A 26,162-nucleotide genomic window follows, 5' to 3' on the forward strand; every position below is an offset into this window, starting at 1 on the left:
TATCCCATAATGCTGTGTGTTATGGCAGGGGAGGGGATCACTACCCAGACCGGTTTCGATCTTTATTGAGGTGTCATCAGTGGGGGCCAGACTCAAAAGTGATACCAAGGTTGAAGTAATGCAGAAGTCATATTTCTGCATTATCCTATAAGGATATGTGGTTTCCATTATGGAATACTAAGGCAAATGATGTGAAGGCATTAGCCTCTATAGATGAGTTGACCAGTTGTGGAGTTACTTCATATGCAAACTTTGTTTGCTTACACTTGGATAAAGGATTAAACCAAGAATATAATTTCTTGGCATCTTTAATTTATAGTATAACCAAGTGGAAAAACTTTCAACAAATACACTGTATTGGCAGGGACAGTTGAACCAGATATGTTTTGGATCTCAGATATTAAGTAAGGTGGCAAATTAGATGAGATCACATAATGCATTTCATAAGAATTAACTGAGGTTTGACTTTCTTGTTTAATAAAAAGCTTACAATTGACATTTCAAATTAAAGACCTATATGCATGTTTGCAGAGATAATTAAGTGATATGTAAAAAATTCACAAAAACAATTTATAAAAAACCATCATTGTAAAAGCAACTCACTGAAAATACTGAAACATCCATACTGAAAATCCATATTTAAATCAAAAATGAAATTTACTAGAAATCCACAATTTATTGAGGAAAACAGTTCACTGCAAAATAAAAGACAGATTATAAACCATCAAGAAAAAGGAGACCAGGTTGTTCATTGAAGAGAATTGCCAATAGTTTCAGGCCATAATAGGTCTAAATCATTGAAGTGTATGATGGAAACTTTCTGTGTATTATATCATGCTACTGCAAGTGTCATGGTGTGGTCAGCTCTATAAACAAGAAAGAACTCATGAAGATGGGAAGTTCTGTTTTCATTACTTGCAAACCTACACATATATATGTGCAAAAAAGTTTGAAGAACTTGTAACCCACCAAAAATATCAAAGATTATGTGAGATGTTTGCTGGTGGCAAGTTTCCCATCCATAAACATGGCACATCTGAGGAGGATATACCCAATCATACAGTCTTTATGTGACTCCTACCTACAAAAGATTGTAAACTTGTACTAGTACTGTGGATGGGCTAAGGATTTTTTTTATTTAATTATATTTTTTGTTTATTTATTTTACCCAATATGAAACTCTTCTCTGGAGATCAAATTTGGAATCTTTTCAAGTCACTTCAGGTCTCTAATAAGCAGGATGGTGGTCTCTCGCTAAGTGATGAAATTAATTTACCACGTAAAGATAGTCTCAAACATCTACATCCATGGCAACATTCAAACCCCAGTTGGTAGGTTGAAGAGAAGGTATCTTAATCATTTGGCAAAACAGGCCAGCCTGGTTGGCCTTTACTATGAAAACCAAACATAAAGGATCATTACCTTTCTTCAATGAATGTCCATGTCTAAAACTGGGAGATGGCAGAATTAATTTCATAGTGTATAAGTATCTCATGAAAATGGAAAATAATGATAGCAAGAAGGTTGTCTGAATAGGCAAACTGAAATCATAACAGTTTATTTTACTGGAGTGAAATAATCTCAGCACATGATTAGAAAGCAACAAATGTAGCAATAGCAAGAACAAAATTGAGTAATAATTTTGTCAGGGTATACATTCTGTGAAAATATCAGTACTCTAGATACAGTAGGATGAAAAAATATACAAGTAAATGAAGAAGCCTGAGTTAAAGACATGGCAAAAGCTTGATGCTGACAGTGCAGTGCAATTAAATTAGATTGTATATTATATATTAGAAATACATGTGCAAGAAATACACTTGCACATGTATTTCTTGATTCAAATAAAATTCAAATACAAATTATAATGAGCAGAATCTTTATATGGGTATTTTCAGTTGAAGGTGAATTAGCTGATCTTATTCAGAGGTAGGTAGTGGGGGGGTTCCTCAGAAATTTGAGTTTTTCATCTTGTGTACAAGCAAATTGGCCATGAGAACACATGCAGTTTACAAAAAATACTGGATTAAGTGGAAGAGATGGTGAGTTGTATATAGTGGAGTAAGATGCCTTCCAATGATTATAAAATAATTATAAAATTCATTAAAAAAAGCTTTTTTTTTATTATCCAGCTTTTAAGTAAAATTACATATAATTTTGTTGTTAGACAATCACATGTATTATAATTTTTTTTTTTTAAATACATTTTAAATCGAATAAAAGTGTGCAAGAGTAAATACTATTATTACTAATTTACATTTGTATAAACATAGATTATGTACATATGTTCATTGAATAAATTTGCATCATTACCATAGATAATACTGGATTATATTCACTCAATCTACACTGCAACTCACAACACCAGTTAAAAACATCCAATTACAGCTTTAATTCAAGAAACTTGCTTACTTTTCAAATGGGAATTAAGCCTTCTGATGATTCCTTACAGTTCACTGCATGCCTCTGATGAGAAAGATAACCAAAGAATCCTTAATAGTTTGGTCCAGATTTTTTGGTCCAGAAGGTATCTTTCCAGCTATGTCCATAAAACTTGATGTTTATGTAAACGTCACCTGCTGACTTGCACTTCTGACCTCTTCTGGCACAGATATATCATGTGCTTAGCTTCCTCAGTCTCCAAAAAATAATGTCTTCTTCTGTTCAGGACTGCTCCTTATTTATTTAACTTCTCATCACCATTCTAAGGGACAGTCCCTATTGCTATGATGAGTTCCTTCTTCCAACTCTCCCTATTTTTGACTTTTCACTTCATTAGCTTATAATGTTTTCCAGTTAATTGAAGATCATTCTCTAATAATGTATACTAGATTCATCCTCTTCTTCTTCTTTTCCCTAATATCTTCCCTTCTGTGATGTTTACAATCATAGAATTACACATCCCAAGAATTTCATCTTCCTTCTTGTGAGTTTTCTTCAATACTTGGTTATCTTTTATTTCATACAAGAATTCTACATTAGTTATTCTTTCTCACCAATTTATTCCTAGTAATACTCTATTCAACAGTACATTTCAAATGCTTCAATTTTTTTCCCAGTCTTCTTCTGAAATAGTCTAAATCCCGTAACCGCATTCCAAACAAATGTTTTTATAAATCTTTTTCCTATGTCTAAACTTATCTTACTTACGATCTCTTCTTCTTTAATATTTCTTTCACCATACAATTCTTTGTGTTTTCATCTTCCATTTTCTTCAATATTTCCTTTAAGGAATATGATTGATTTTACTTGTTCAGTGTTCTTACCTCTAATCACCGTTTTTATCTTCTTTTGACTTGCCACCATTACTGACTGCAAACATCATATAAATTTCAAATTTACCTAACCTCAGCATATCATTGTTATATTTAGAATGGAATATTAAAAACATCACCAAAAATGTTAGGTGTTATCTAGAAGAGAACAGTCTGCTCAGTGGATGACTCCTTTCTCATAGACCTACTCCATTTACTTTATTTTAATGTGTGTCCCTAAGTTTACATATATAACTTATGTATTCTTGCTCATTTATTAGCATACTTGATTTTAATATTGAAATTAATCAGTTTATTTAAAGACAATATAGTGTAATTATCTCTGATATAAACTTTAAATAAAATTGTTAATGAAGTTTTATTTTTATTGACTAGTTGGTAGAACTGCTGCATATCCTGTGCTAGTAAAACGCCCACCCATTCGCAGCATTCTAAGCTTCCTGCCTCAGTTGTCTATGTTCTCCTTCATTATATTTCAGATTGGTGTGTGCATTTTAGCTCGTTATTATTGTGTTATACAGCCATGGTAAAGTAATTTTTTTTTTCTTCTGTATCTAATTGACTTTAAGCCAATAGAATTTTGCATGATGTGTTGGTATTACCTTTCAAAAAAAGATGAAAATGACAGCAACTTATTGTGAATTTAATTTTTCTAATTAGCATTTAATGAAATCATTCATTAAAGATAAATTCTTGTCAGAGTATATCTAGATCAGCAATAGTTTTAAAAAGTTGAACAATTTAATAGTTTTGAGACTGAATGATTTAAAGTGCTTAACAAATATACATTCTTAAAAGACTTGTAATACCATTCAAAAAATGATTCATTTATGATCAGATAAATTATATGACATTATTCTTAATATTGATACTTGACTTCCATAAAGTCACCTAAGTTATAGGTTGGTCACTTTTGCTATAATTGCCATATCTTCCTTAAATTCATTGAGCGTTGCTCTTCTCTGCACCCTTAAACAGTGCATTTCACTCATCAAGTCACTCTTCATATCAAAAATCAAATCCTAATTCTCTTAAATGCTGCAGCTTTATTCCAAGATTGGTTCCTTTTTTTTTTTGTCTTCTTCTTCCTCCATTTTATGATATTCCTCAGTATATTGAGGAAGGGGGGGGATGCAAGTTGTACATCGAGGAGGGGTGCAATATATTGAGGTAAGTAAATGGGAGTGTGATTATATGATGCAAAATGTAGCCTCCCTTACACTTTGTGTTAAGTAACACAAAGTGTAAGGGAGGTTGTGGGATGAAAGGGGGGGGTATTGCAGTTTATGTATATTAATGCCAAAAGTATTCGAAATAAGGTTGAGGAGTTTTTGGCATTGGTTAGCACAACTTGGCCAAAAGTTATGGGCATTATTGAGATGTGGTTGACTGACAATAATATGGTCATAGGAATAGATTGTCTTCAGAGAGAACAAAAAGAATAGGATGGGGAGGGGTTGCTAATGATAGCTGAGGAATTAAAGCCAAAAAATGTAGAGGTACATCACAGAGAAAGGGATTTAGAGGGCAGCTCATTTGGAGCCATCTGGTGTGAGATAGAGGCCAACAGGACTAAATATGTAATTGGTTGCTGCTATAATCTAGGGGACATAAGAGAGAATGCAGACAACATGCACTTGGAAATTAGCATGATGAGTACAGGATGAGTAATTATTATGGCAGATTTCAACGATGAGGACATAGACTGGGAGGAGGAATGGTCACAGGCAAGGAAGGAAATGGAATTTATACAACTGCTGAGAGATAACTACCTATAACTACCTGAGGCAGCATGTAATGGAGGGGACACAACATTCAAGAGTGCTGGATCTGATAGTTGCATGAGAACTTAACCCTAACCAATCTAGCTATGCTGCCTCTGCTTGGAAAAAGTGATTGTGTACTCTTGACTTGGGAAATTACCAGACATGCAGAATTTTTTATTAAGAAGAGAATTACAAAGTAGGTGATTATGACAAGCTAAGGAGTTGGCTTTCAGCAGAGCCATGACATAAGAATTTGAAGAAAGCAGTATCTGAATGTATACCTAGAGTCAGAAGGATAAATCAGATGGGAGTTAAATGGATGAATATCTTCATTAAGCAGGAATTACACATAAAGAAAAAGGGTATGGTAAGGAGGGCTAAAGCTAATTATGAGAGAAAGCTAGCTGATGAGATCAAAAGAAATCCTAAAAAGTTCTTTCACTATGTGGCGAACAAAAGGAGGAATGATTATGGAAGGGTGACTTTCAAAAGTGCTGATGGTGGGGAGGTAACAAAATCAGATCAAATAGTTGAATTACTGAGTGAGCATTTTGCAGGAGTATACGATCTAGGTAATGATATTGCAATGACAGATGTGACATTGACTGATAGGAAAATAGTGGTCGAAGAAATGGAGGTGATTAAAATATTGCAGAATCTCAGTAAACGAACACAGCCATGGGATTAGATGGCATATTGGCCAGCATATTACGAGAATATGCAAGGGAATTATCAGCTGCTCTGACCAAGCTGTTTAATTTAAGCCTCAGTAGTGGGAAGGTGCCAATGAAATGGAAAGAAGACAAAATAGTCCCATTGCATAAAGGAGTCTCCAAGAGCAAAGTAGCAAATTATAGGCCAATTAGCATCTCAGGAGTGGTGGTAAGGTATTGGAGAAATTGATGAAAGACAGAATTCAGGACTGGATGAACAGGAATATGATATTCTATAAATTCCAACATGGTTTTGTGAAAGGCAGGTCTTGTCTTAGTAATTTGCTCACTTTTTATAATCAAGTGACATTGGAGTTGGACAAGGAAAATGGCTACTCAGTGATATTGCTATTTTGCAAAACATTTGATATAATTCCACATAAAACTATATTGCATAAATTGGAGCAAATGGGGATGTATATGAATCTGGTGATCTGGATTGGATTGTTACTGATGGACAGATATCAAAGATGGTTTATGGAGGAGTTGAGTCCAGGAGAAGGCAAGTGACCAGCTGTGTACCACAAGGTTCAGGATTTGGTCCTTTGTTGTTTACTTTGTATATCAGTGATATAGGAAATAATTTGACAGGAAATATTCAGTTGTCTGATAGTGGTAAATGAAGGTGATGAAGAAATCCTGCAGGAAGGCAAATCAGAAGCTGTATACTATATTCATGGAACTGAACTTCAGGAAACTGATGTGACCAGAGACTTGGATGTGATTGTGGACTGGGAGTTGAAGTTTAGAGAGCATATTGCAAAGGTAACCAAAACAGGGATAAAGAGGTTATTGTTCTACTATATAAGGCCACATCTGGACTACTACACACAGATCTAGACTCCCAGATTTTTGTGTAGACTCCCAGATCTTCATCCCCCATGAAATCCAATCTGGACTCCCAGTGGGGGATGAAGAAGTGGAGTGGATTCAGAGAGAGAGTGACAAAGATCATGGTAGGTCTGTGGAATGCTCTCTAATAGGGAAAAAGAAGAGACTTGATAGAAATATTTAAAGTTATTAAAGGGGTTTTATAGGATTAACAGTGAAGACATTTTTCAGTACATGGCAAGAAAGGAGTGAACAAGGGGGTCACCAGTGGAAGTTATGCAAGAGTGTGGTTAGCAAGGGCATTCAAACTAGATTTTTTGCTTGGAGTGTAGTGAATGGGTTACCACAAGTGGCTGCGTGTGTTTCATCAGTGAATAATGGATCTCCCACGATGAGTCTTCTGACTCTATGTAGATACCTGTGTAAGAATAATATGTATATTAGACACTTTATTAGATACTCTAATTTCTTAACGTATGATACATTGTACTATGATGAGCTAAGCAGCTTTTCAGAAGCTGAAAGGTAACAATGGACAACAAAATTTTACAAAAGCCATGCCCCAGATTAATTGGTCATTTCTTATAGATTTCAAGGTGCTGAATATGATAATGAAAATTGGCTGTGGTTTGTGAGAGATTCACAATAGTTTCTTATATAATAGAGTAATATGTACTTTTCACATATACTGGTAAATGTTCACTTTTATGTGTGACATTGCTTTGCCTATCTCTTGTATAGCTGCTCAGGATCATCTCTAGCAAGTGTCCAACAGTAGTGAGTAAACATGGGAACCACTTTCCCTGGAATTGTTTCTCCATTTTGCAATTTCCTGATGGAAACATTCACCGTGCTCATCACTAACCATGCTGCAGTTGTCAGGGAAGAAATCCAAGTGGGAATGGAGCAAGTGTATTTTTAAGGACATATTGCAGCCATTTTGTGATATAGAGACAAGTCCTCAACCAGTTCCTTGTAGTTTTATGTCCTGAAATTTCAGAGGAAGTTAGCTGACACTAGACAAAATGCTTCCCAAGCTTTTATCTCATCCATCTGTAGCAGGTTGTAGAACATCTCGTCAATAAAGAGCTCTGAGATCTGAGGATCAAAAAAACTCCTCCTTTAATTTTCGTTTTGCTGAGTCGAGGGAATTTGTCAGCCAAGTAATTGAAAGTTGATTCAGTTTGGTCCATGGCTTTTACTAAGTTTTTATTTTATTTTATTTATTTTTTTTTACCAGATCACGTTTGATGTGTAGGGGCAGTAGTAGAATTTTGTGCATTTCTGCCAGTTCTGGGTGTTGCACATTCTTCTCTTGGACCTTCAGAGATTTCCTCGCAGTCCAGTCTCTCTTCACATAGTGCAAAGTCCTTGCTCGATTGTCCCATTCACACAAAAAACAGCAGTTCTTTATATATCCCAGCTGCAGACCCATCACCACAGAGATGCCAGCCATACATGCTGTGTTGAAGACAATCCAACATCTGTTTTAGGTTGTCATAGGTTTCTTTCATGTAGGCAGTGTGTCCAACTGGAATGGATGGAAGCTGGTTTCCATTATGCAGCAACACTGCCTTGAGACTCAATTTTGACGAGTCTATGAATAGTCACCATTCATGTGGGTCATGTTTCATTCAAAGGGAATTCATCAGGCCAACTACATAATAGCAGAACACAAGGGCATCTTCCTTTCAGAAGTAAGGTACAAGCTGCTCATGACGAGTGCGAAACAAAGTCACTCAGACATTTTCCTTGAGAAGATTCCATTATAGAAGTCTTGATCCCATTAACTCTGTTTTGGACAGCTCCAGATTGCGAACAAGATCATTCAGTTCTTGTGTGAGAATGTGTGGCACAGATGATGTACCGTGACTGACATATGGATTATCATTAAATGCAGAAAGCTCAGGAGGACCCAACATTGGTCATCATCATCATCCTCTGAATCAATGGAAAATTCCTTTGGAGGGTTGAGAACAGGAAGTCTTTTGCCCTGCAGAACTGGTCAGAGAGCAGATGGTATACTTGGGGTACTCTTTTTCTTGTGATGCCTTCCAAAACAGATGGTACCATGCAGAAGTAGCAGTTATTTGCATGATTGTGCTTGGTTCCCTCCAATCCATAGTAAAACAGCAAATGGCATCGACACTTTACCACCTTTCAGCCACTTTGGAAGATTTCTAGCATATGTGTGGGGCCCAGACCTTATCCATGATCTTACATCTGAAATAAAGCTGTATGCTTTTAAACTAATGGAGTGATGTCCTTTTTCTGGCTTGCAAATGTCTCTTCCCCACAAATGTAACAAAGTTATTTGCACTATTAACACAAGTACAAGGCATCACTACTGCTGGATTTACACTGCAGGGATCACTTGTGTAGTACTTATGATGCAGTAGTAAATGGGAGTGTAGCTCAGGAAGTCGCATAAACACTTACTCACCCTACAAGACTGCACTTTATACTAATGATTACATCATCTTATAACAATGATGTCATGACAACTGCATTGCATCAGCCAATGATGCAATGGTAATTACTAAGCTAGCCTCCTCTTTGCAGGTACAGCAACAAAGGATGCCCAGAATGTAGGAAGTTTGGGCATCTCCTTTGTAGGAGTTATATGTGCAAGTCTGTCACCATCTCTGTAAGTTTTCCACAATTATACATAATGTTTTTTTTTTAATATTCGCCTCTCACACACAAGAGGTCCCAAAACCTACAATAAACAGTGCCATATGTGGACATGTGATAAGAAGAAAGGAAGGAATTTATTCATGTGTGTGTTTTTTTGAGGACCAAAGGTTGTAATCATTAGGGAAAACAGTGTGAGGAAAGCTGTTTCAAAGAGCAGAGATGTGCAGAATGAAAGCATTGGATGAGAAGTTGGTTTGTAGAATTTGGAATTGAACCAAATTCTACAAACCAACTTTTATCTAATGACCAGCCTGCCATGTTTATATATATGATTAGAGGAAAATAGAGGGATGTTAGCAACCAATTCAATGAGCAGCACCCATGGAACTATCATGGGAACACTATTCTAAGGCAGGATGATTTCATCTTTATAAAATGTCAGGAGTTGAGAATGAAAAAAGTACTGAATGAAAAAGAATACCAATCTTTTTGGGGACTGAAGAAGCTACAGACCTGATGATGTGCTCATGCCAAGATAGATTCGATATGAGAGTTAATCCAAGAAGAGAAAACTGCTCCCAATTTGTGAGAAGAAAATGGGCTTTCCTTTTGGAAAGAGATTGCACTTTGTAGCTTTAAAATTCAACATGTTGTCCTCATTCTGCTTGAGGATGGCAAGGAGATTAGTGTTTAGGACATTGGTGAGGAAGATCTTGAGGCACATTATCTGAAGACTACAAGGTTTTGAAAATGAAAAGAAGAGCGGAGAGTACTGTCATTAGCAAAATTGGACTGGATGTCAAAAAGAGAAGATCATTAACGCATAGAAGGAAGAGTATAAATGACAGCACTGAGCCTGGGGATACACAGCACTAATTGAAAAATCTTATTAAAGAACCTTCCAACATGATCTGAAGTGAATGACTGGGGAGGAAGCTGGTAATCCATTCACAAAGAGAAGCAGGAACACCATTAAATGGTAGCTTGGTAAGAAGGTCATGATGTTAAACTCGATCAAATGCCTTGGAAATATCCAGAGTGACCACTTGAATTTCTCTGAACTTTTCTATGCCCTAAACTATAGCACATTGGATAGTTATAAGGCTAGTTTCGAATGGGGGTGGGGAATAAAAGCACTCACCCCAGCAAGAATAAATTTCTATCATTAGATCAGAGCATGTGCTAGGATCAGAACAGTGGAAGCAATAATCAAACCATCAGGCATAAAAGTCCCAAAGGTCATCCAAATTGGCACTGTTGTAGTGCTACAAGATACAAGACTGAGAATGACTGGGAGAAGTAAGATCTACAGAAAAGGAGACAAACAAGGTTACTGTCAGACTTTCCAAGGGGAGAGCTAACATCAGAAGTATATTTGGAGGAAGAACTGGTTAAGAAAAGGTCCAAGGTGTTGGGAGAATGATGAGGATTATATGATGATTTGGTGAACAATTTGTGTTAAACGATTACTGATAGCAAACAGTTCATTTTCATTTCCAGCTTGCTCCATAGAATTGGGGAAGGAAAGTCAGTCTGAATTGTAGATGTTGAAATTACCAAGGAAGATTATCCCACTATAAGAGTAATTGGACTGTATGTGATCAACTGTTAGATCAGTGAAGGCAGCAAAGTGAGGTAAGGAAATCTTGCACTGAAGCAGATCATATAAAGGGAATTCCAGCTCCAATAATATTTCACATAGGATATCAGACCTGAAAAATAAACAGGTCCCACTGTTCTTATAAAATCCATCATGGAATATGTAATGAAGACAGTTGAAGTGAGATGTTGCAGAGGAAGCCAGTTGAATGTCTGTAGGTTGGTGGTGCACATCACTGATATTAGGCCTCTGATATTGATAAAGTCAATCTGAAAGGTTTTTTTTCCTTTGCTGCATGGAATTCTGGTATTTTTGGAAAATGAGTAGTTTTCTTGTATACTAAATGGTATACAGGAAATAATAACTTCCCATCACCCTCCTCTCAACAATACAGTATAATGAAAACACCAACCAACAGAGCCTCTAACCTTTGCTTCCAGTAAAGGAAGCCTCTCTTGCAGCAGACAAGATATACATATACACCACACTTTTTTTTATTTTTTTTTTATTTATCTAATGGCTATAATTCCTACAGTATCAAAAAAATAATCAATCCTTTCTCCTGATCCACCTTCTCTTCAGAAAGATTTTCGTAATGCTATCATCATCATCTTATGTGTTTTGGGCACATCAGAAAAAATACCAGAATCTTGAAAAAATATGATCTTTACTCAACTTTCAAGCCCCCACTTAAAACTAGCTGCCCTTATCTGCTCCATTAAAGACAATTCTCTCTTTCTCAGTTCCTAGTATACATAGAGTTTCTTGTTCTTGCAAGTTGGTCTACTATGGATAGACAGGAAAATCATCTACATTCACATGGAAGAAATACATGTGCAGTCATAACTATGGTCAATCAGGCCTTGCAGACTAAAGCATAGTATGCTGATTTGAATATGGCTCACAGAATCAGTTTGAAAAAGACCACTATACTCCATCATGGTAAATTTTTAAGAAGAAAAATTTTTTAGAATCTACTGCTGCTCTTAAAAATCAAACTAATTCCAATAAATATGGCTGCAAAAGAAAAACTTTACGAAATATGGGAAACACTAATACTTTGAGATCCCAATTTACATCCTAGGCTACCTACCAACAGGTGACAATAGTCCCACCTAGTGAGGACTCTAGTCTTTTATCCACATGTTTCACTTAATTTTGTGTTGCATTTGTGTGTTAGAAGTTTTATATTGTATTTCCTGATGATGTCTCTGTAACTGAGATGAAATAATGGAAGAGATAAATATTATTTTTAATCCTTACCCAATGCTGTTTCACTCCATTAAACTTCTAACATGTTTCAAATTATAAGCTAAACTAGAATAAGGATTAGGTTGATGGTATATGATTCTGGGATGGTCAATGCAGGAATTTATAGTTTGTTTATAAAATTATTGAAATTTTATATACCAAATATGCTGGATAAAGGAGACTCATAATGATATTATTTTACCCTCCATGGAGTAGAGATTTACTGGGAGGTTCATTCAATTGAATCAAAATCCTTAGCACTCCCTACATTAACAACATATTCCAGTAATGCATCCATTCACCCACAATTTTCTACATAAAAAATTTACTCCCCCGCCCCCCTCTTTATCACATTCTTACATGAACTTCTATGTCATAGAAGAACTTCTGCCCTTCCATGTTTCCATCTCTCTCACATCCTGTTGGTACAATAGTGACTTCCACTAATAGACTTTTTGGCATCAGTTTTTTTTTCCTTCTAACTCCTGTATAGATGACCAAGACAGATCACCTCCAACTGAAGAACAGCATTTACTAGCATGCAGAGTTCTGTTCTTGCTACTTTTCAGTGTCTTCTTAAAAAAATAAAAAATAAATAAAATACATGCAGATGGGGATATGATAGGAACATTTAAGTTGCTTAAAAGGTTCTATAGGATTGATGCAGGGGAAATGTTTCAACATTTGGCTAGAGATGGGGGGGGGGCAGAATAAATGGTCATCCCAGGGAGTTGAATAAAAATGTGGCTTAAGTATGGGTGTGGGACTGGGTTTTTTGCTTGGAGAGTTGTGAATGAGTGGAATGGATTGCCAGAGTTAGTTGTGAGTGCCTTGTCTGTTAATGGGTTCAAGGAGAGGTTATGATAGATTGGGTGTCCTGCGATGAGTCTTCGGACTCCATGGAGGTGCCCACATAATAACTTCCAGGGATGGTCTCTGGTTCTTTCCCTCTTGCCTTCTACTCTTTTTATACCCCCCCCCCCCCAGATTAATCTGATAAAATCCCCTCATTAACTTAAACATCTCTATCATATCGTCTCTTTTCCTTCTATCCACCAAACTATGCAATCCAGATTCCTTCAACTGCTCTCTACAATCAATATTCCAGAGCCCTGATATTTGTCTTAATTATTCATCTCTGGACCCTCTCCAGCATTTACACATCACGATGAAACCCAGATGACCAAATCTGAGCACAATAGTTCCATGGTCTGACCAGTGCTTTATACAGTAGCAGAACTACTTTCTTATCACAGTGGTACTACAAGTGCAGTCTTTGCAACACTTGCGACATGTTCTCTTAACTTCATCCTGCTGTCAATCATCACTCTCAGATCTCATCCACTTCCTGTAATATCATGCCATCAATATAGTACACAGCCTTATATTTATGCACTCCAAAATGCAACACCTTGCACTTTTTGTATTAAAGCTATAACCCCACTCATTTTTCTAAGCCAAATTCAAATCTTCTCTTCAGGAAGATTTGAATAGATGTCAGCAATGCTATTTTTAAGTCTTCCCAAATTTGCATTATGAGCAAACAATTGACGATCCCTAGGTCAATCCATTTACAAACAAGTTAAATAGCGGTGTCCAAAGAACAGAACCCTGGGGTATTCCACTGGTTACCCTCCTTTTTTTGATACACTGCTCTGTCATACACAACTTGCTGGTATCGATCAGAGAGCCAATCTCCAATCCATCTAACCAGTATACTATCCATTCCCATCCTCTGTAGCTTGTACACCAACTTATCATGTCCACTAACTTTTTTATCTTTGGTCATTTTTGAAAGCATTGGTGGTAATGTACAAATTAAAAAAGATAGCATGGATAACAGATTAGTTTAATAGCCAAATGGTTGTCAGAATTAAACCAGCAAGTTATGTTTTTAGGACTGAAGAACAGTATCTACTAGCATGCAGAATTCTGTTATTGCTACTCTTCAGTGTCTTTCTTAAAAAAATTTTAAAATACACATAAATTGACATGGTATATTTGGTTGTTTGTCTAGGATACAAAGTTGGAGAAATCTGAGTGGAGGAACTATTTAAATTTAATAAGTTGCAATATTTTGAAGTCCAGAATTGCAAGGCTGCATATTGTACTGGTAGACCAATGCTTCAGGAGACAATACTTGAAAGAGGCCTGAAGTTCAAAGGGTGCATTCCTGTTTTCATAAAGAGGACACTGAAAAGGAGGTAGTCTAATCTTTAATACCAGATTATACCAGTCTAATCTTTAAAGGTAACTATGGCAAACTATAAACAACAAATTACACGATAAACACTGTAATTAACTTTAATGAAGTGAAAGTACAGATATTTTGCACTGAAAATCATCATTAGTACATAGAAACAAGCAAATCAAAGAGAGAAATATCTGTACTTTCATTTCATTAAAGTTAATTACTGTGGCTATCAAGTAATGTGTAGATTATACCAGTGTTCAACACCTATATCCAGACCACACTTGCACTCTCATTTGTAGATTTACTTACCTAGTTTACAACAAGTTAATAATACATTAGGTCAAGAGACAAATAACTAATATGAAGACTCCAGACTGTGTGGGAACAGGTGAAGAAATGTAAATTGCAGTTCAGCATATAGATGAAAAGACTTAAATCGATGAGAAGATTAAAAAGAGTGGAGAAGAGGAACATCAAGTCAACCTTTGAAAGTTATATGAGTAGTAAATAAGGGAGTAAGAGTAAATTTTTTTACATGAAGAGTAGGAAATGGAATTCTTTGCAAAGTTTGTTGTAATTGCACATGAATGAATTTTAAGTATAATATGCTGGATACATTGCCAGTTGAGTGAAAACCTTGTAATAAGAGATCTTATAATGGAGATCTTTTAATAATGTATACATTATATATTTTAATGTTTGTAAGAGATACTCATCATAAAGGTGTATTCATTTTAGTGGATTATGATTATTTGATTTTAATGAAGAAAATATTCTTTTATCGAAAGAGTAGTTAATTGTTGAACTTTTGGAATGTACTATGTAATTTAGAATCCTAGAAATGAAAATCAGGTGCATTGCTCTTGAGAATTGTACATTTCAATGTTGATACTGTAGAATCTTTTCTTATTTGTATTGACTCATATAGTAATATTAATACTTTCCATGCAATTCATTATTATTGCTGACTACTTCTATAGAATAAAAAAACTTGATCTATCAAATATTTATATGTTTATTAAGTATTTTTACATTATTTGTATTCTTTTCTTCTCACTTTGAGCAGAATCACCATTTATCATCATTTCATTAGCGAGTTGCATAGTTATTTCATTTTTCATTGCTATAAGTAAAGCAGTTCTCAGTTTCTTAATTGAAAACATGTTAGAACTGGTTATGCTTCTGCAGAATCAATATGTATATTGAGATTTCAATAATAACAATAATAAAACTTGTTATAAATAGAATGTCAATCTTATATAAGGCATTTTTATTGCCTCCTTGCTGTTTTTTTTTTTTTTTGTTAGGTATGAACCATTTCAGTTCAATAAAGAACATGTTCATAAAGCACCACCAACTGACATGACTACAGCCATATTAAGTGTGAATATGATGTCTTATGTAATAGCAGCAGTAATCTTCTCTCCAGGACCACCATATCGTAAACCTTTCTTTACAAACAGTAAGTTATTATTATTATTATTCTTCATTTTACGATTTATAACACATGAAAAAAAAAAGAAAGGAAATAGCAGGGTTTTCTATAGTCATATTTCATTAAACTTGATGAGTAAAAAAATTTTGCATGTCGCTTATTAATGAGCAACAGATTTTGATGTTTTGAAATTTAAAAGTTTGGTTTCAGAGAATTTCAAATTTAGAAAATGTTGTAGATCTTTTTATTAAATATTGTTTTATTTATGAAGGAGAATGTTTCCTAGAGTAAACTTTAGAAAACTTACTCTTTTTCTAACAAATCCTATATAGTTATATAATTAAGCAAAAACAGATGTTTCTGAATCATCCATAAATGTACAGACATATCAGTCAGATGGAGTTACCAATTTTATCCTCCTTATTTTGTTACATTCCAAAGAGAAATCTGAATAAAATTGGAACAAAATATTCTGCAGAAAGAGAAACAGGTTTTGAGGAGGGAAAAAAAAAAAAAAAGAGGCAGAGATACAGTTATTAAAAATGATAATTCATTCATTTCGTATCGTGATTCAACAGCTGTGAGTCCCTTTTATGGGGAGGTATGGCACCACCTCAATCCTCCTATTTTTATCCGGGCTCAGGACCAGCCATAGGTCTGAATTGTCAGCTATGTCGGTCCCGAGCCCGGATTGTCTTAAGTTCTTGACTGTATCCGTGTGTGTTCACGGGGCTGATTTGCCTGCTTGAGGGATGAAAAACCCAGATAAACTGGGGAGGGGGGAACCCTGCTGTCCATGCCCAAGACTGGCTAACTTGATTATGGCTGAGGAAGATCCTTAAGCTCCTCACGTTGTCGACGGGAATCGAACCTAGGACACTCCCTCCCCAGGCATATGGTTGCGAAGCGCATAGCCACTAGGCTAACCATGGGGACAAAATGGTAATAAAAAAGAATGAAGCCCTATCAAAACAGAAAACAAGATAGTGGTTTTAAAGTTATTTGTTATGTTGATGTCAATCAACAACGTTGATATCAATATACTGATTACAAAAAAATAAATAAATTTTTTATTGAGTTACATTTCTTATATAAATTATTATTAGTATGCAAGCAACTCTTGGAAATCTGTAGAATCATCATGGGAGACCTGTAATAATCCTTATTCAAATATATTTTTTTACTTCTCCTTGAACTCATTCACTGTGGCCACTTGTGACTGACTAATCCATTTCACTACTTTTACTACTCTCTAAGCAAGAAATCTAGTCCTCACTACACTCTCATGCAATTTCCAGAGATGATCCCATGTTCTCTTCCTTATTATAGTCATCTGAGACCTCCAGGGAGTCAAGGAGTAATCAGAGGAAGCTATACATCACCCAGACCTGCTATCATACCTTCTCTTAAACTCATTCACACTAGATGCACTCAAGTAGAGTGATGTGGGCAAATATCAGAATGGGGAACTGGACAATGAGACTTATTTGTGCCTATGGTCTCACAGAAGGAAGGTACTAGTGGTGGAATTTTTTGAGACTTTAGAGAAAGCAACTGACACAATGAAAAAGGAAAATTGGTCCTTGTTGGGGATTTAAATAGCAGAGTAGGAAATGATTGTCAGATATGCAAAAATATTTTGGGAAAATTTAGAGAAAAGAGCAAAGCTACTGTATATTCCAGCATACAAGTCGACCTGGCGTGTAAGTCGATATTGGAATTTTTTGAGTTTATTTGAGTATTTAAAATATATGCATCGTATAAGTCGACTCAAAAAATTTCTTTTTCGTATGGACCAGTTGACCAATAGTGAACTAAAGTGTAATGGCTCCTTTTAAAAGAATGAAATATGACGTGAGTTTCAAGTGCAGAGTGATTAAATTTGCAAAAGCAAATGCTAACTGTGTTGCTGCACATCATTTCAGAGTAAATGAAAAACTAGTTCGCGATTCTAGTTTTTGCGAAATAAAACCAGATACAGTAATAAAATCTTTTAAAAAATGTGTTATATCTAACAAATTAGATGGCTCAGAAGATGATTTTGTTTACAATGATGACGAAATTGATGCTAAATCTGATGGAGAAAACAAATACAATTTATATGAAGATATACAGGAAGAAATTACAGAACCAGAGTACAATGAACTTTTCATACATTCGCAGTGAAAATTAAATTTTAATTGTGTGGTTACCTACCTATTTTCTTTTGTAAATAAATAATTATATAACATGTAAATAAATTTGATATAAGTTGAAATATTTTTACTGATTTACCCTTTTTGTATATTGCTAATAAATTTAACAGAGTATGATACGTACTAGTTTTTTCTTGGAAAGCAATCAATTTTTGATCCGACATATAAGTCGACCTAAAAAATTTAGTACTTTTTTTTCAATGTTGAAAAGTCGACTTATGCCGGAATATACGGTAATAATAATGGCAAATACCTGTTGGATTTCTGCTCAGGACATGGACTGGCTGTTACGAACACAATGTTCCAACATAAAAATGTGCACAAATTCACATGGAGAGGCAAGGAATAAGAAAAGTCTCATTGACTATGTTATTGTCGATAGTAGTGTTTTTCTCCCTGGTGCAGGACACCAGAGTGTACAGAGGATTTGAAATTGGAAGTGATCACCATTTAGTCTTGAGCAGGATAAAATTGAATTTCATATTGAAAAGAACATTTAAGAAAGTTTTAAAGTGAATAAAAGTTGAGCAGCTCTCAGATGTGAACTGTAGACTTAAATACACAAACATAATTGAAGAAAAAATGAAAGAGTTTGAAAACAGAAACCAAGCCCTGAAGAAAACACTGATTGATTCAGCCAGAGAGGGATACGGTAAGGTTGTCTGTAAGGATAGAAAAATCAAAACTCCATGGCGGACACATGAAGTTAAAGAGGCAATGAAGGAAAAGAAGAAAGCATATTAAAAGCTCCTGGCAAATAAGTCAACTTGTGCTCTTAGAGAATACAGAGACAAATGTAAGAAAGCTAAACGCTGTGTAAAACTAGCTAAATAAAACTCATGGGAGGACTTTGGCAAGAATATAGAAAATAAATATCAAGAAGGTGGCAAAATATTCTGGAGGTTGTTGAAGAAGCTCAGAAATGGAGGAAAGAGTTCTGTAAAAGGAATTAGAGATGAAAATGGGAGAAATAGATATCCTTGAAGTATGGAGTAAATACTTCGAAAAATTGCTAAATGAAACAAGCAGTGATGACAGCAGAGTGATAAAAAACACCAACGAGGCATGCAGTCAGGAATACATATCCATACTTGAAGTAGAAAAAGCCATCAAAAGTCTGAAATGTGGAAAGGCAGCAGGAGTAGATGTTATTCGACCAGAAATGCTGAAGTATGGTGGTATAAAAGTCTTACAGTGGCTGCACTACATAGTTCAGAAGTCCTGGACAGAGGAACGAATTCCAGATGATTGGAGTAAAACTCTCATAGTACCCATATATAAAAGGGGAAATAAAACTGAATATGAGAATTACAGAGGTATTTCCCTACTGAGTGTTCCTGGTAAGATTTACGTAAGTATACTTGAGAAAAGGTTGAGAAAGATTGTGGAAGAGAAGCTTGATGAAGAACAAGCTGGATTCAGGCCAAATAGAGGCTGTCAGGATCAGATTTTCACTTTATGACAGATAGTTGAGAAATCATGGTAATATAACAAAGATCTGTATTTAAGTTTTGTAGATCTGGAAAAGTCATATGACAAGGTTCCAAGAGAGAGAAACTATTTGAAACGCTACAGTTATATGGTGTCAATGGAGTATTATATCAAGCAATACTTAGTCTTTACTTGAGTTGTAAATCAGCAGTTAGAATTGAAGGAAGTACATTATCCCCTCTGTTATTCATTATCTATATGGATCACATTATGAAGGAAAGTAGTATTAAACCTTATATCAAAATTGGAGATGTTAATATGCTTTGCTTTATGCAGATGCTTTTATACGTCTAAATAAATCCACTACAAGTCTGCAAGATTCCTTGACTAAATTGAATAACTGTTGTAATAGATATGGTATGACGGTCAGCAATAACAAGACAAAGATGATGAAAATAGGCAAAATCATTGAAAATATCAACTGCATTGTGAATGGAGAACCTAGAACAAGTGAAACATTGCAGCTACTTAGGCAAGATTTTTAGAGAAGATGGTAAATTAAATATGGAAATAGACAACAGAATCAACAAAGCTGGTATGGTAGGAAGTCAACTGAATAAATTTATATGGAATAAGAGAGAAATTAGCTGTATACAAGACAGTGTTCAAACCAATTTTAACTTATAGATCTGAGAGCTGGATCAGAAGTAAAACACTTGACCAAAGACTGGAGACCATAGATACGAGAGTCCTGAGACAGATTAGGGGCATGAACAGATGGCATCAATGGCAATATCATGTTAAAATTAAAAATGATGATATTAGGAAAGTACTTGACATTGTCAGCATCCAGGAATGCATTAGCAGAGCTAATCTCAGGTGGTAGTTACCTAAACAGAATGGGCAAGGAAAGATTAGCAAAACAATTGTTCTCTGCCAGGTTGGCAGGAAAAAGACCCAGAGAAAGACCAAGATATAGGTAGATTGATCTGGAAAAAAGTGCCTTAGAAGACAAATATAACATCTGATAATGTTGGAGTCTTGTCGGGTAACAGACCGATTTGGAGGAAAATTGTAGATAGGAAATTAGTAATGATGTAAATTTTTCATGTAGTACTATCATATCCTGTACACCCATTGAGGGTACGTGGCAGGAATTTGGTGATGATGATGAAAAAAAAAAAAAAAAAATCATATGGCCACTAGAAAAACTCTTGCAAACCACTGTTCATAAGCATTAAAATCCTACTCTTATTTATTTTTTGAGACATTAATTTAGATATGGACTTGAGTTTCCAATTTGCTTATAAAGATTTCATTTTGCACTTAAGAGCTGAATTGGGTCATTGATCATATAGATGTTAATATACTGAGTTAGGTATATGCATAATATATTACTTAGGCTTTTGTAGCTGCACCCATTTAATTTATATTTTTTACTTCTGCAGAATAATAATTAATTAGCATAAAACTCAAAGTTGTTGTTTTTTTCATTTCTTTAAAGGAATTTACCTTACAGTTGTGTTTGCAGAATTTTTTCTGGTCTCATTTTTTATTATTTATCCAGTGGATTTTGCTGCTCGCCTCATTAATGTAAGTAACTTGATATGCTCTTTGTTATAGATGTTTTTAAATTATATACCATAATTTTTTGTATTGTATTTGAATTCTACTAGGCATTATTTGATGTTAGTCCAAAAACCCACTTTTGATTTGATGCCATCTGTTTCAGTGAATGTTAAGGCTGAAATCTTGAATGCCATAATATGAATATGAGTAGGAGCTATTATAATTTGAGAGAGCAATGGCCTTTGAAAGGATTGGACATTTGCAGTGGCTGTTTATTTTGTGTGTGTGAGAGAGAAAAATTAAACCTCACAAAAGATGACTGATTATGAAAATACAAGAGGAATGTGGAAGATGGCCTGGTCAGCTAAGTGTCTATCTGCTCTCCAGCCAAAAGACTGCAGGTTTGAATCTCTCCATGGGCTGTCTATGAAAATACTAGTGGAGGTGGTGGACAGTAGATGGCATTGGTGTTGATGATGCTGTAGTTGGTGGACTGAGTGATGGAGACAGAGTTGTAGAGTAAGTGCCCTCCCTCGATGAGTCTTTGGATTCCTTGGATATGTCACGTAAGGATAAAAGACTGATTATGACAGGAGAATGAAAGATATAGATGAGAAAAAGAAACAGGAGCTATGAAAATGGTTAAATGGAATGAGAGACATGCTTCTTTGTAATATGTCTTTATTATAAAGGCAATCATATTACTAAAACAAGAGCACCCATTAACAAATCCATGCTGACTTTCACAGATAACATTACACTCATCTGCCCAACACTGTATATGATCTCTCACTAATTTCTCCAAAATCTTAATGACTACTGGTAGAATAGAAACTGGTGTATAGTTTGACACTGCCATCCTTATGCAGTGCCACTTTTTTCTCACCCTCTTTCCACTCCTCCTCAGGCATCTTTCCAATGGGTAGACTTTCATTGAAAAGCCAGGTCAACAAAGCCGTCAGTTTTTTTAGCACATTTTCTGTAAATCTGTGGCAAAATCTCATCCAGTCCCATTGCTTTATTGACATCCAGAGTACTCAGTATTTGAAACACTCTTCTTGCACTTCTCAACCTCAAACCTACTCTCCCTTTAGTATTAAAACCTACTTCTTCAGGATGAAATACCCCAATAAATGTTCATTGAACAACTCCACTATGTCCTATGCATCAGTTACTCTGTTCCCATTTTTATCCAACAATGTTATTCTGCCACAGTCATTTCTCCTCCTACTGGGCAACAGCGAAAAAATTCATCAGGATTTTTTTTTTTTTTGGATCTCAGGGACAGTCTCTTTCCATATTCCAATTTTGCCTTCCTTAACATACTAGTCACTCTCCCAGTCTGAGGCTAGTATTCTTCATGCATCTGCTCTCCAGCCCTTCTCCATATATCTCTTCCATAATCTCTTTTTTACCTGTAGCTCCTGTTTGATATTGTTTCTCATCCACTTTACACTAAATTGTGTTCTCTTCTTCACTCACAGTATACAACTTGCTATTGCTGCTAATAAATATTCCTTCACAGATTCCCAAGCACTGATGATATCTCGCCCTTCCAATTCCTACCCCTCCATGGAACTGTCCCAAGTTGATGTCTAAAACTATTATAATCACCTGCCTTATAACTCCAAATACATTCCTTTCTCTTTATTCATCTTTCAAGTCAAACCACATGGGTCACTCTCTCTCTCTCTCTCTCCAACTGGGGACAGAGATGGCATTTCAGTTATAATCAGATCTTCTGATGCTATGACCAAATCTAAAACTCTCAGACCTTGTGTTCCTTCTACTACATGTTGTCTAAATTATTTGCCCCTCAAGAATTCCAGAAATTCCATTCACTTATTACTACATGTAGTGTCTTCTTCTCAATTTATACTGCTGTAGTTAAAATCTGTTATAAAAATAATTCTTTTTGCACTTGCCAAGATCAACTTCCTAACATTTCCTGTTTTTTACCCTCTACTCTCTGCCTTGTAGACAACACCCTACTATAAACTGAAGATAAAGATCTTCTAGATGTCCAGAATAATTGCTTTGAGAGGTTTGATTTTCACTTAAAGACAAATAGTGGAAAATCATGGGAATATTCACAAGCATCTGTAACTTTCATAGTTCTGGGAAAGGCATGCGATAAGGTATGAAGAGAAAAGCTGTTCAAAACACTACAGTTATATGGTGCAAATGAGATGTATCGAGCAATACTTAGTCTGTATTTTGAGTTGCAAGTCAGCAGTTAGAAGTGAAGGGGTACAAGAAGATGGTTTGATGTTAAATCAGGTGCAAGTCAAAAAGGGTGCACATTATCTCCACTGTTAAATCATCAACTATATGGATCACATTATGAAGGAAAGTGCTATTAAACCTGACATCAAAATTGGGGATGTTAATCACAGCTCTTTACTTTATTATTACTATTATTATTACCTGACACCTCCAAGGAGTCCAAAGACTCATCGAGGGAGGACACCTACTCTACAACTCTCCATCTCTACCACTCAATCCACCAATTACAGCAAACCACAACTACACCAATGCCATCTATTGCCCACCACTGCCACTAGTATTTTCACAGACAATCATAAACATCCATGCCCACTGCAGGATTCCAACCCGCAGCCTTTTGGCTGGAGAGTGGATATGCTAACCACTAGGCCCACCAGGCCGGAAGATGATGTTATACTTCTAAATAAATCCAGTATAAGTCTGAAGGATTCCCTGACTAAATTGAATAAATTTGGTATGAAAATAGACAGAAACATTGAGAACATCAACTGCATCCTGAATGGAAAACCTACAGAACAAATAAAATAAAACATTTCAGACCTTTAGGCACAATTTTTAGTGAAGACGGTAAATTAAATATGGAAATAGACAACAGAATCAACAAAGAAGGTATGGTAGGAAGTTAACTGAATAAATTTATATGGAATAATAGAGAAATTAGTTAAACACTAAACTAGCCATATACAGGACTATTCAAACCAATTTTAATTTATGGATCCGAGAGCCGAGTTAGAGATAAAACCCTTGATCACAGATATGAGAGTTCTGAGAAATATTAGGAGAGTGAACAGATATCAATGGCAATATCATATTAAAATTGAGATTATTAGGAAAAAACTTGACATTGTTAGCAATGAGGAATGTGTTAGCCAAGCCAATCTCAGGTGGTATGACCACTTAAACAGAATGGGAGAGGAAGGGTTAGCAAAACAAGTGTTCTTTGTTTGGATGGCAGGAAAAAGACCTAGAGGAAGACTGATATCTAGCTGGATTGATAGAGTGAAAAGTGCCTTAGAAGAAAGAAATATAACATTGGAGTCTTGACAGAGAACAGATAAATATGGAGAACAATTGTCAATAGGATAGGAAATTAGGAACGGTGTAACTTTTTCATGTAGTACTGTCATAATATTCTGTACACTTCCTGAGTGTACAGAATATTATGACATATGGTATATGTTAGGAATTTGATGATTATAGTTGCTGACAGCAAAGAATTCAGCTCCTCCTCCTCGCAGCTCGATATGCAAAGTTAGTGAAAGGTTTGTTTGAATTACTAACATTATACTCTTCAAGGAAGATTATCTCATTGTTTAGGTAATTAGATTGTGAAATCAGCTTTCAGAGATAATCAAAGAGGTCAGCATGGTTATTGAAATTAGGAAAGTGATAAAAACACAAATGAAACTGAGGCAAAGGAAATCTTAATCCAGAACAAATTGCATAAAGAGGATTCAAGGATTAACAATCCCTGACATGAAAAGTGAGATCTCACACATACGCTATTTCCTCACTTCATGTGTAAGAAATTGTGCAAAATGTAGTTAGAATAGGAACCAAGCAGGAAATAATAGATCAGGTTTTTTTTTTTCCTGAAATTCACATGGGAATTTTTTCAAACCACAGTGTTTCTATTATTTATTGTGGGTAAACAAACCATATAGCTTATATGGTTTGTTCATTGTGGGGAAACTTTAGAGAGCAAGAACATGCAAAATCAGTAAAAAGCAAGGTTGGACATGACCCCAGAGAGTACTCAAATTCCAATCCAAGCATTACCTCAACAGTGCCCTCTATTATACTGCTGTACTCACTTTCTACAGGCACAATCTGGCATTGAAGTAGAAGCAAGATTATTCTCCATCTACTTAGGAAGCCTTCTAGATGGTATGCGGCATTAAACCTACAATTGTGTACTGTCTAGCCTGCAGAACTACTTTACTGTTGTACCTGTGAATGGTGTAACAGTAAACAAATAAAGTATTTGTTTCCTAATAAAGTACATGTGTAAACTCTATAACTAATTTACATATATTTAAAGAGCAGTTAATCTCATAAAGTTTTTTTTTTTTTTATCTCATAGCACAGCATTTTAGAATATGAATTTGTATAGTGTGAGTAAACCACTCTACTTAAATGAAGACCTGAAGTTGCTTGAAAATATTTTATGCTTAGTCTCCAGAATAGCACCTTCAAATTGTCACTAGTAGCACTAGTGTATGATAGGTTTGCAATCTTTTTTGGATAAAATTCATATGAAAACATTCTCATCAGTGTGCACATGTGATGTTATGGTGAGTGCCACTTCAGTAAAATCAACTGTTCTCTATACAAGTAGCTTAGCAGATACGTCATGCACATAGCTTTGCTTGCTTTCGTAAAATGTAAATGAAAACAAAAAAATAATATTGTTCAAGTATAGCAAATGAACAATATTATTTCTTGTTCAGCTATAGCAAATGAACAATATTATTTCTTGTTCAGCTATAGCAAATGTATTCCAAGTATTGTACATGAGAAATATGACTTCCTGCAGATGAGATGTGAATAAAGGTGGAAGTCACGTCCCAGACTGACATCTACCGTTACATCTAAACTGTTAATCCTCCCAATCCTTCTAGTAATTAAACTTGCTTTTCCAGGATGAATTATCCCAATAAAGTGATCATTAAGCAACTTCAGTATGTTACTTGCATTGCTTGCTTAATTCCCATTTCCATCTAACACTGTCATTCTTCCTCAATACCCCCCCCCCTACTGGCCAGATAAAGGAATTTCTAAGAATTTTTCTTGGTTTACAAGTCTTAATCTTAATATATATTAGCCAATTTCTTGTTTGATTTCATTAATCATCTCACTTTACACCAAAATGTGTTATCTTTTTCACTATCCCTCCAAATTCTCCACTCTGAGAGGACAATGCCTCACTTATGTATCACTACTGTCCCCATTTACCTTTCCTATTATTTTGAAATATGC

General features: G+C 35.3%; 1 protein-coding gene across 3 annotated transcripts in view; it reads left to right on the top strand.

Moving 5' to 3' along the window:
• Positions 1-26,162, top strand: part of LOC150098917 (polyamine-transporting ATPase 13A3-like) — a 434,948-nt gene that overhangs the window by 373,962 nt on the left and 34,824 nt on the right. For all 3 annotated transcript variants that reach the window (XM_090404645.1, XM_090404644.1, XM_090404646.1), the window contains 3 exons: positions 3,651-3,801; positions 15,575-15,729; positions 20,833-20,921. In XM_090404645.1, the coding sequence (XP_090260771.1) occupies positions 3,651-3,801; positions 15,575-15,729; positions 20,833-20,921 (395 nt within the window). The remainder of the gene's footprint in view (positions 1-3,650; positions 3,802-15,574; positions 15,730-20,832; positions 20,922-26,162) is intronic.

Source organism: Typopeltis vanoorti, chromosome 15 (genome assembly GCF_054136105.1).
Source record: "Typopeltis vanoorti isolate ZY-2024b chromosome 15, IOZ_Tvanoo_1.0, whole genome shotgun sequence".
Classification (NCBI taxonomy): Eukaryota; Metazoa; Arthropoda; class Arachnida; order Uropygi; family Thelyphonidae; genus Typopeltis; species Typopeltis vanoorti.